A 9,731-nucleotide genomic window follows, 5' to 3' on the forward strand; every position below is an offset into this window, starting at 1 on the left:
CCGGGGGTGTCGACGCCGGGTCCCCTGAGCTGGGCATGTTGAAAGTCTGGCTCAGGGATGCCCTCCGGGACCCCTGCAGCCCTTGGTCAGGTGGAGCCCCCTGGAGACACCTGAGTTTTCCACCAGACACCGTGGGCAGGGGGCTCCCCAGGATAACTGTCGCTGGCCCCTGCTGGGCTTTGCTCCTGGAGGCTGTCATCTCCCCGGCATCACCTGGGGAGTCGTCGCTGGTCACCACCCATGGGCACCCCGTATAGGCCCCGGGGTAGGACCGGTCAGGTCCCTAGCAAGCGGGACCCACGGGGTATCTGTAGGGGTCCGGGGTCTCCCCCTGAGCTCGGTGGGCGCTGTGATTCTGTGCAGATATCGAGGAGAAGGGCGTCCGCATGAAGCTCACGGTCATCGACACGCCGGGGTTCGGGGACCACATCAACAATGAGAACTGGTGAGGATCTGCGGGGGCTTCTCCTCCTGGGAGAAGAGTGCTCACGGGTGCCCCTGGCCTGCGGTGCTGCTAAACCCTCGGAGGCCCCCAAACCCCGAGAATCCTGCCCTCCCTCCACCACCCCCTGGGGTCGAAGGGCCGCGTGGGAGGCTGGTCTGGGGACTCTCGGGTAAGGCTTTGGTCTCTGCTGAGAAAGCCCAGCAGCCCCGGCCCTTGTGGTAGAAGATGGGGTGCCGGGCTGGGATTCGGGGAGCTGGGGGCCTGCCGGGGGGGGGGGGCGGGGACGGGGCGGGCGCCGGTCCCGGTGCGGGCTGACGGGGGCCTCCCGTGCAGCTGGCAGCCCATCATGAAGTTCATCAACGACCAGTACGAGAGATACTTGCAGGAGGAGGTCAGCATCGACCGCAAGAAGCGCATCCCGGACACGCGTGTCCACTGCTGCCTGTACTTCATCCCGGCCACCGGCCACTCGTACGTCCCACGCGGGGCCTAGGGGTTGGGGGCGGTTCTGTCCCATCGGTTCAGGACCCCGTGCCCCGTCTGTGACTGCTGCTGTCGCCCCAGGGGGAGAGAGGGCACGGCTCTGCTCCGGGGTGGGAGGGAACGTGCCCGCCATCCGGGACCCCGCGAAGCCACCCCCACACCCACCGAGAGCAGGTGCCTGGTCAGGGGCTGGGGGGTGGAGGGTCAGGCTGAGCTTCCGTCAGACTGTGGCAGGCCGGAGCCAGTGGGCGAGGTTCTGGGGGTGCCCTGGATAGCAGCCAGCCAGCCTGTCCCGGAGGCCCGGAGCTGCTGGGTCCTTTCTCTGCTTCTCCTGCTTCTCCCTCCCGAGTGAAGCCCCCACCGCCACCTGAGCAATGACGGCCCCTCTCTGGGAGGACTCCTCGCCCAGGACCGTGCTCAGAGCTGGTCTTGTCCTCAGCCCGCTCCTGTCTGGCTCTTCCTTCTTGCCGTCCCTCGCTTGTTGCTTGGCCGGCACTCAGCCCACGGCCTTGGCCTTGTTGACATGCACCCACCCGGGAGCAGGCCGCCGTCCCTCTCTCGTCCCGTGCCCGTCCTTTCGGCCCCTGCCGGCCCAACACTCATCCAGGCCATTCTGTTCCAGCCTCAGGCCCCTGGACATCGAGTTCATGAAGCGCCTCAGCAAAGTAGTGAACATCGTCCCCGTCATCGCCAAGGCCGACACGCTGACCCTGGAGGAGAGGGTCTACTTCAAACAGCGGGTAGGTCTCTCCACCTTCCTCCTCGCGGGGGGCATCAGACACAGCACGCCGGGCTTTTCTTGGAGGAGAAAAATCCGAAACGGGTGGTCTCCACCGGGGAGGGGGGGGGGGGCAGGTGGCCGCACCTCCCTTCCCTGCCGTGCGGCCCCACTTCGGGCTGCTGTCGAGCAGGAGGATGCGCCTTGGGCTGCTGCTTCCACACGGCCACACGTCAGAACCACCTGGAGAACCAAGGCGTGGGGCCCCGCAGAGCCTCCGCCCCAGTGGGCGTGAGCGAGGAGGCCCTTCGGTCTAATCCCCCAGGCTCCACAGGCCCCGATGCTGGGGATTTTCCCAGCATGCTTAGGGAAGGACTGTCTCCTGTGGCTGTGTCTGCAGGAGGGAGAAGGAAGGAGAAAGCCCCTTGAAGCTGCTCACGGGTGTGGGTCTGTGCTTAGGGCAGAAATGACGGCCGTGCACGGGAATGTCGTGCATGGCGGGTAGCGGATGCTGTAAAGGGCGGTGACAGTCGGGCCCGTGCGGCATCCGGGGCCTGCGGTGACAGAGGGTTTCCAGGTAGAGCTCGAGGGAGGACGCCGCGACCCTGAGCTGCTGTCTTCGGGGTGGGATGAGCTGGAGAGAGTAGACAGCCCGGGGCTCGGGAACAGTGACCCGGCTCCCTCGGGCGGCTGCACGTCTCTCCTGGTGGGCCTGCAGCTGCCCCCCTCCCCTCAAGAGGCACCAGAACTGGAGATACCAGGGTCACCTGCCCCCGTAGAGCCTGCGCTTGACCCGAGGCCCGGGCCACTCGCTTACTGGAGGCCACAGCATGGGCAGATACTGGCGGGCCAGTCCGGCTCGCTGTGCGAACGGTGCCCACATCTCTCCCCTCCGGGCCCCCAGATCACCGCGGACCTGCTGTCCAACGGCATCGACGTGTACCCCCAGAAGGAGTTCGACGAGGATTCGGAGGACCGGCTGGTGAACGAGAAGTTCCGGGTGAGCAGACTGGCCGGACGCCGTTCCCAGAGGCCCCTCGGTTCCTGTCAGAGGACACGGCGGGCTCTCCTAGCCCTGTCCGGGGGGACTGGGGTCATGGGTGTGATGGCCTTGAGCCGTGAGAACGCGGTCTCTGGGCCGGAAGGGGTCAGAGCCCACGTGTCCGCATGTGGCCGCCTCAGGCCAAGCGTCTCGGTGGTGGGGGGCCCCGGGCTCAGGGCCCTCGGGCGCGGACCGGCCTGTGCACACACACGTGACGCGCGCTGCCCGTCCTGCCCGCAGGAGATGATCCCGTTCGCTGTGGTGGGCAGCGACCACGAGTACCAAGTGAACGGAAGGAGGATCCTCGGAAGGAAAACCAAGTGGGGCACCATCGAAGGTACTGGGTGCTCTGGGGACCGCGTCTACCGCTTTGCCCCACTCAGCCACAGGGAGGGGGGCAAGTGGCTTGTCCAGGGCGCCCCGGCCGTTCGCTGATGGAACCGTACCTCCATCCCGACCGCCCACGGGGCAGGGGAACATCCAGAGAGGAGGCGCCCCGTGATCCCGCCAAGTTCTGGGTTTCCGGGGCTGCCGATTCGGAGGCGTGCTGTGTGACCCTGGACAAACTACCACACTTCTCTGGGCCTAGCGCGGGGGTGGGCTTCCGGCACCATCCGGCTCCGAGAGCCAGGCGGCCCGCAACCCCTGCAGAATTTCCCGGGACCCCCACATCTTCGCGTCCCGGGGCTGCTGTCACAAATTAGCACCGACTGGGTGGCTTGGAGCAGAGACTTACCCTCCTGGTTCTGGAGGCCAGAGGTCAAGATGTCAGCAGGGCTGGTACCTTGCGGAGGCCCTGAGGGAGGATGTGTTCCGGGCCTCCCTCCTGTGGCTGCCAGCCACCCTCCGCGTCCCCTGGCGCGTCCCCGGTCTCCGCTCCGCCTTCAGCCTTCTGACTATGTCTGTCTTTCCGTCTCCTCGGAAGGACACTGGTCATTGCCTTAGTGTCCACCCGAAATCGAAGATGGCCACCGCTTTGGTTCTTTACCTCAATTACGTCCTCAGACGTTCTCTCCACATAAGCTGTCGCTCACAAGTATGTATGGGGTTCTGGCAGACACAGGTCAGCCGCTCGGGCGGTAACACCCTAGGTGGGCTGTACCCGGGCATTTCTCCACCGTCCACTCTGTTCCTTCCTCTCGCTTTAGAACAGACGGGGGAGAAAGGACAGGTTGAGATGGGCCACTGTGTTCTTCCCGCCCCTGGCGCTCTGTGAAATGGGGCAAGTCCCTTAGCCACCCCCCCCCCCTGCCGTGGCCTCAGTTTTCACCATCCTTGAAATGGGTACTATGGGCCGAGACTTTAGCAAAACAGGAGAATGTCCCAAAGACCTTGGAGCTTTAGGGGCAGCAAACGCTCTAAGCGTGGAGAGTCCCCAGACCTTCCTGGGGTGCCCGGTGCTGGCGGGTTCGGTGCAGGGCAGTGTGTTCTAAACCAGCCGCTGCCTGGGTGTTCTCCAGCGTCTGCTGGGTCTGCCTTTCCACAGCTCTCCCCTCGTCTAAGGGCCTCGATCCCGGACGTGCCTCTGTGGGGGCCGCTCACCTCTGTGTCCCACGCGGCAGTCTCTCCACCAGGCTTTACCTGGGCTCGTCCTGAAACGTTGCCCCTTAGGGCCCTTTTTTCACGGGCACGTGTTTTGGAGGGTGGAGGGGTGTCCGACGAGAAAGGCCAGCGGGGACCTCCGAGAGGGTTGAGGGGCAGTCCAGTGACGGGCACGCCTCTGCTGCCCCCTGGTGGCCAGCTCAGGCGCGCAGGATTCGTGGGGCTGGTTCCTGCTTCCGGCACCTGTGTTGGGGCCTCGAGCCCGCATATCCCGTGACCGGTGTGCCGTGGCACCTGCTCACCTTGACATTGTTCTGGGAAACCGTCCCCCAGCACCTCGTAAGGACGGCGGGGAGGTGGTGGGTCTCCCATCCCAGGAACCCGGAGGAGGTTTCTGCCCCATCTCGGAACCGTCGCACGTCCTAGAACACAGGTGGCTTCTTAATCCCCGGAACCCTGTGCACTGATGACTGGCCACGGGACCGGCCGCCCTGTGCTCGCCTCCGGCAAGCGTGGTTGTTAAGCGCTTTTGCCTCGTTCTTGCCCACCCTGCCCCATCCCTGGTCTTGCTTCTTTGATCTTCTCTCCAACTTGCTGTGCGCCCTCCCGAGATACTTTACCCATCCTCGGAAACCGCCTGCAGCGTCTCGGGAGGAAGGTGGGGGGTCACGAAGCACACAGTTAGCTCATCCAGGCCTCTCGTGTCCCTGAGAGGTGGGTGACATTTCCTCCCCGCTTTCCAGACAAGGAAACGGGGGGTCAGAGAGGCCAGGGAACTTCCCCAAGCCAGGAAGCAGTAGCCACAGGCTCACATTCCCAGCTTCGGGGCTCCGCTCCTGCCACCATTTCTCTCACTGCTGCTCCATGTTAGGTGGCAGAAGGTTCTAGTAAGGGCCCAGCCCCGCGGGGGTGGGGACGTGGGGGGAGGTGGGTAGAACCCAGGCAAGAGGCAGTGGGAGTAAAATCCAGAAAGCTTGGCAAGGCGGAGGCACTTGGAGGTTTTGCGCCCCGACCCTGCCTGCCGGCTTGGGGGGGGGGCGGGGGGGACAGACTCGTGCCCACAGAGGAGGAGCCAGAGTGGTATCTCGTGGGGTGTGTGAAGACTGGATTAAATGTGCAGGGCCGGGCGCCTTTTCCGCCCTCCGCCCTCAGGGCAGACGGCGACCGCTGGGCCTGTCGCTCCCTGGGGCCTCTGGGTGTCACCGGGCAACGCGGGTGTTCCGCGTTGCTGGTTCCTGAGCTTGATGTAAATGGTGACGCACAGTACGCGTCCCCGTGCGTCCTGTGTGTGTGCGTGGGGAAGACACCCAGCGGGCCACTTTGGCCGCTGCTTTAAAATCCCAGCTCGACTTCCTGCCTGCCTCTGTTACCCGCCCCTCCTGTCCTCCGGGATCCCCTGGGACGGGCTGCTCTTCCCAGGAGACCTCCCTGGTCCCCAGCGGGAGCAGCGGCCCACCTTACAGGAGCCCTCTCCCCACTGCTGCCCGGCTGGTTCCTGGGCCGTGTCCCTGCTAGACAGAACCCTTTGGAGGACAGGAGCCCGGTCAGGCCCGCCACGGTGGGATCTGTGGAACCGGGTGCCTGCCAGCCGCCCGGTGCCCGGGGATGAAGCAGGGACTCCTCTGCGCACCAGGATCTACTGGGGGGGGGGGGGGGGGCAGGGGACAGGCGGGACCGGGGCAGGGGCGTCCAGTGCCGCTAAAGCCCGTTTTGTCTCCTCAGTTGAGAACACCACCCACTGTGAGTTCGCCTACCTGCGGGACCTCCTTATCAGGTGAGAGGGGGCTGTGGGGTGCTGGCCTTGGCCCCCTGAAGACCCCAGAAGGCCCTAAATCAGGAGCGTGGACTGTGGGGGAGCAGGCGGGGGTCCTGGACAGCAGCTAGCACATCCCCCCCCCCCCCCCCCAGGACCTCGGAAGCCCGTGGTCTAAAACGCCTCCGGGGAAATGAAGCAGGAAGTGAAAACCCTTCTTAATCTGTATGATAAGATCCCCTGGACGGGAGGGGCCAGGTTCGGACTGCGGCTGCCGGAGCCCGTGAGATTCAGGGCCCCAGGGAGGGGTCCTTGTATGCCGGGCATGGGGGTGGTGTCTCCTGCGACCATCCCAGTGTCCCCGGACCCCACCGCTTGGACCCAGCAGAGGCTTCTCCTTGCCCGGAAGCAGCCATCCTCAGGCCATCGAGAGGGTGCCGGGGGGCTGGGCCTGGGCGAGTGATTGGAGAGGGCGGGGCTCCTGCTGTGGCCCCTGCGGCCCCCAGGTTAGGGGTGGGATGTAGCTTCCAGGGGTGACCCCACCATGTTGGAGGGCCTGGCTGCAAAAGACCCCTACCGTAAGCCCTTCTGACCCCCCTCTCCAGTCTCTCCTGTTGGGCTGTGGGGGGAGGAGAGCCTGAGCATAGGACCGCAGGGTCGACCAGCACCCCAGCTCAGGCCGCTCCCCTGGACCGGTGGTTCTTCACTAGCCACTGGCCTGGTGCTTCTGGGTGGCAGCAAGGACAGGCCAGCCCTGTCCCCTGGAGTGTGCACCCAGCCCGGACTGGCCACAGGCTTGACACAGAGGGGCGGGCGTGTGCATTAGTGTGTGCTGAGAGGGTCTGGGTTGCCACGGAGACTGCCCCCTCCACCCCTACCCCGCCCCATTGATGGGCTTTGGGAGCCCTCCTGGGGGCCCCCTGAGAGCCAAGCGGGGGGGGGGAGGGAGGTGGAAGGGGGCAGGCGGTGGGAGTCCTGGGTCAGCGCCCGCCTCGCCCCCGCCCCACCCGTGGCCTGCCCTGTGACCTCCCCGTGCCCCCCGCCCCCAGGACACACATGCAGAACATCAAGGACATCACCAGCAGCATCCACTTCGAAGCGTACCGGGTGAAGCGTCTACACGAGGGCAGCACGTCCAACGGCGTCGAGGAGAAGGGGCCAGAAGCCCAGGAGATGTAGACCCCCACCCCCACCCCCCAGGACCCCGCCCCCCAGTCCCTTCCACCGCCACCCCCAGGCCCGCCCACACGCCCTGTTTTATTTTATATAATTTCCTCCCTTTGTCGTCGTTCTCCGCCCCTTTCCACGCTGCCCAGTAACAAGATGGCGTGTGCCCTCCTGAGTGTGTTCCTTGTTAGCCGCTGACTGTGGGGCCCGGACCGGGCGGGCCTCGGAGAGGAGGCTGCCTCTCTGGCCGTCCCGTGGCCAAGAGGAGCAGGAGAGGACCCGCTGATGAGGGCCAGCCCCCAACCCCGGGCCCGGCTCCTGGTGGCCCTCGGCCACAGCCTCCGAGCGTGGTGGCCGTGAGCGGCCGCCGGCCTGGTGACCTGGACCCCCTTCCTGCCCCCTCCTCCCTCCGAGGCCCGGGCCATAACTCAGAGCCCCCGCCCTTGCCCCACCCGGAGGGCAGAATAGTCAATTCTGTGAGACGCAAGTTGCCAGTTGCTTAGACACGGGGAGGCCCGTTGGCTGCTGCCCGCCCGCCCACCTGCCCGCTCGTCCTGGAGCAGAAAGTGCCTTTATCTCAGCCGTCCACGAGCCAGCGCTCCCCCCCCCCACCCGCCCCACCGTCCCCTCCACCGCAACTCGGGGCAGCGCAGGGAGACAGGGAGACGGGTCCTTATCTCTCCCTCGTCCCCCCTCCCCCCCGGGATTGAGTCACTCAAAGGAAGGAAAAGGATGCACCCCACTCTAGCCCACCCCCACCACGTCTGAGAAGGTCCGAGCAAGTGAATCTGGGGGAGAGAGAGGTGGCAGGTGCGGGCAGCAGGGGGCCGGGCCCGTGCCGAGAGGCCCCAGTGGTCCCCGGGGCCTCGCCCTGCACCGCCATCTGACTGGGAGAGTGTGTGTGTTTGTCTGTCTGTCTGCCTGTTTAGACATCTCTCTGGCCCAAGATGCTCTGGTTCAGTTCTGCGTGGGTGGTCACCGCAGATACACATCCAGCCCCCCCCCGACCCAGGCCTTGCTGACACCATGACCCCAAGAGGTGGGAGGCCAGGCTTTGTGTTGCCCTAGATGTCCCCAGGCTCCTGCCACCGCGGAGCCCACGGTAAAGACCCCCCCCACCCCACCCCCAAAGAGGGAGAGGTCAAGAGTCAGCTGTGCACAGCCCAAGGTCGGGCTGCAGAACGGGTTTTCCCCGACGGTGGCCCGGCCGGTCTCTGCCGCCCCCGCCCCCTCACGCTCTGTCTCCACGGGGCCACCGGCAGGCACCGTCCGCGCCACGCACGGCAGACCACACGCGCTGCCTCCCGGAGAGCGCGGGGTCTGGCTCAGGTCGATGAGACGAGACGAGACGAGACACAGGCGAGGTACACGTCTGTCTTACCCCCCCGCTGGCTTCTTGCCGCCGCCGAGAAGAGCCTCGGGAGGAAGGGGATGTGGACAGGCCTGTGCGTGTGCGTGTGCACGTACGATGTCCTTGCATTGCACGTTCACCCCCCCACCCGAGACAGGAAGGACCCCTTGGCGAAACTGTTGACTTGCCGACTTGCCGCGTTTTTGCCAAAACCAAGACCCAAGACTTCGAAGGAAACCCCCGCCTTCAGCGTCGGGGCCCCGGGGGCGCGGGGCGGCCTCCGCGGTGGGCACGGCCTTGGGGTGGCTTCTCGCTTTCCTTCTCTGTAGCCAGATTTTGAAAACTTGTGAGTTTCACTGGGCTCTGTTCCACAGTGGCCCTCTGCTATGTGCCTCCTGAGAAATTCGTCTTTTTGTATAAATAACAAAAGTGTTGGAAATGTATTTCCTGAAATAAATGTTCCAAATGCAAACCTGGAAAGGGCTTCTGGGTTTGGGTTTTTGGTTGTCTCTCTCTCTCTTCCTGACCCCAGGGGCACCGCTCCCCTTTGCGAGGAAGCTGGCTGGCATCAGCGTGGCCTCCAGGCCCGCTCAGTCTCTGGCCGGGGAACCGGCGTCAGGGGACTTAGAAGCTCTTGCTTATGTGGAAGGTGAAGGGCAAAGTTTTCCTAATTCATTCATTTCTCGGGAGGCTTTGAAAGGTCTGCACAGGAAGGCGCCATAAGCCGCTTCTCTCCCTGTATCGTTGGGAAGGAAGTTTTTCTTAAAGTTCATTTTACCAGATCGAACCCTATAAACTGGTCCGTGTTTGACAGTAACTGCATACTGGTGAACTTCCTTCTGGAGAGCATGGGCCCCAGTAGACGGGCTTAGGAGGCTGCCTTCGGGGGATCCCTGCACACCCCCCACGGGCCTGGGGAAGGAGGCCTGGAGCCCTTTGCTGTATATCACAAACCACCACACATGGGGGGGGGGGGTCCTAAAACCACAGAAATCTGTCCTCTCACATCCTGGAAGCCAGAAGTCCAAGACCGAGGGGTCGGCAGGCCATGCTGTCCCCTTTTCTTCTGCCTCTTCTAAGGCGTTCCCATTGGATTTCGGGTGCAGCCGAATCCACGATGACTCAGCTCGTCCTTCCCTTAATTACACCTGCAAACATGCCATTTCCCGATAAGGCCACACTCCGAGGTTCTGAGAGGACGTGAATTTGGGAGGGGGGTGGGTGCTGTTG

The 9,731-nt window shown here is 64.6% G+C and overlaps 1 protein-coding gene across 9 annotated transcripts in view; it reads left to right on the top strand.

Annotated features, from left to right (window-relative positions):
* SEPTIN9 (septin 9) overlaps nucleotides 1-8,981 on the top strand; it is a 148,185-nt gene extending 139,204 nt beyond the window's left edge. For all 9 annotated transcript variants that reach the window (XM_027052328.2, XM_027052326.2, XM_027052329.2 and 6 more), the window contains 7 exons: nucleotides 364-445; nucleotides 779-916; nucleotides 1,551-1,668; nucleotides 2,551-2,646; nucleotides 2,929-3,025; nucleotides 5,953-6,004; nucleotides 7,033-8,981. In XM_027052328.2, coding sequence (XP_026908129.1) covers nucleotides 364-445; nucleotides 779-916; nucleotides 1,551-1,668; nucleotides 2,551-2,646; nucleotides 2,929-3,025; nucleotides 5,953-6,004; nucleotides 7,033-7,162 — 713 coding nt within the window. In that variant the 3' untranslated portion in view covers nucleotides 7,163-8,981. The remainder of the gene's footprint in view (nucleotides 1-363; nucleotides 446-778; nucleotides 917-1,550; nucleotides 1,669-2,550; nucleotides 2,647-2,928; nucleotides 3,026-5,952; nucleotides 6,005-7,032) is intronic.
* Nucleotides 8,982-9,731: the final 750 nt, after the last annotated feature.

This window comes from Acinonyx jubatus, chromosome E1 (assembly GCF_027475565.1).
Source record: "Acinonyx jubatus isolate Ajub_Pintada_27869175 chromosome E1, VMU_Ajub_asm_v1.0, whole genome shotgun sequence".
NCBI lineage: Eukaryota > Metazoa > Chordata > Mammalia > Carnivora > Felidae > Acinonyx > Acinonyx jubatus.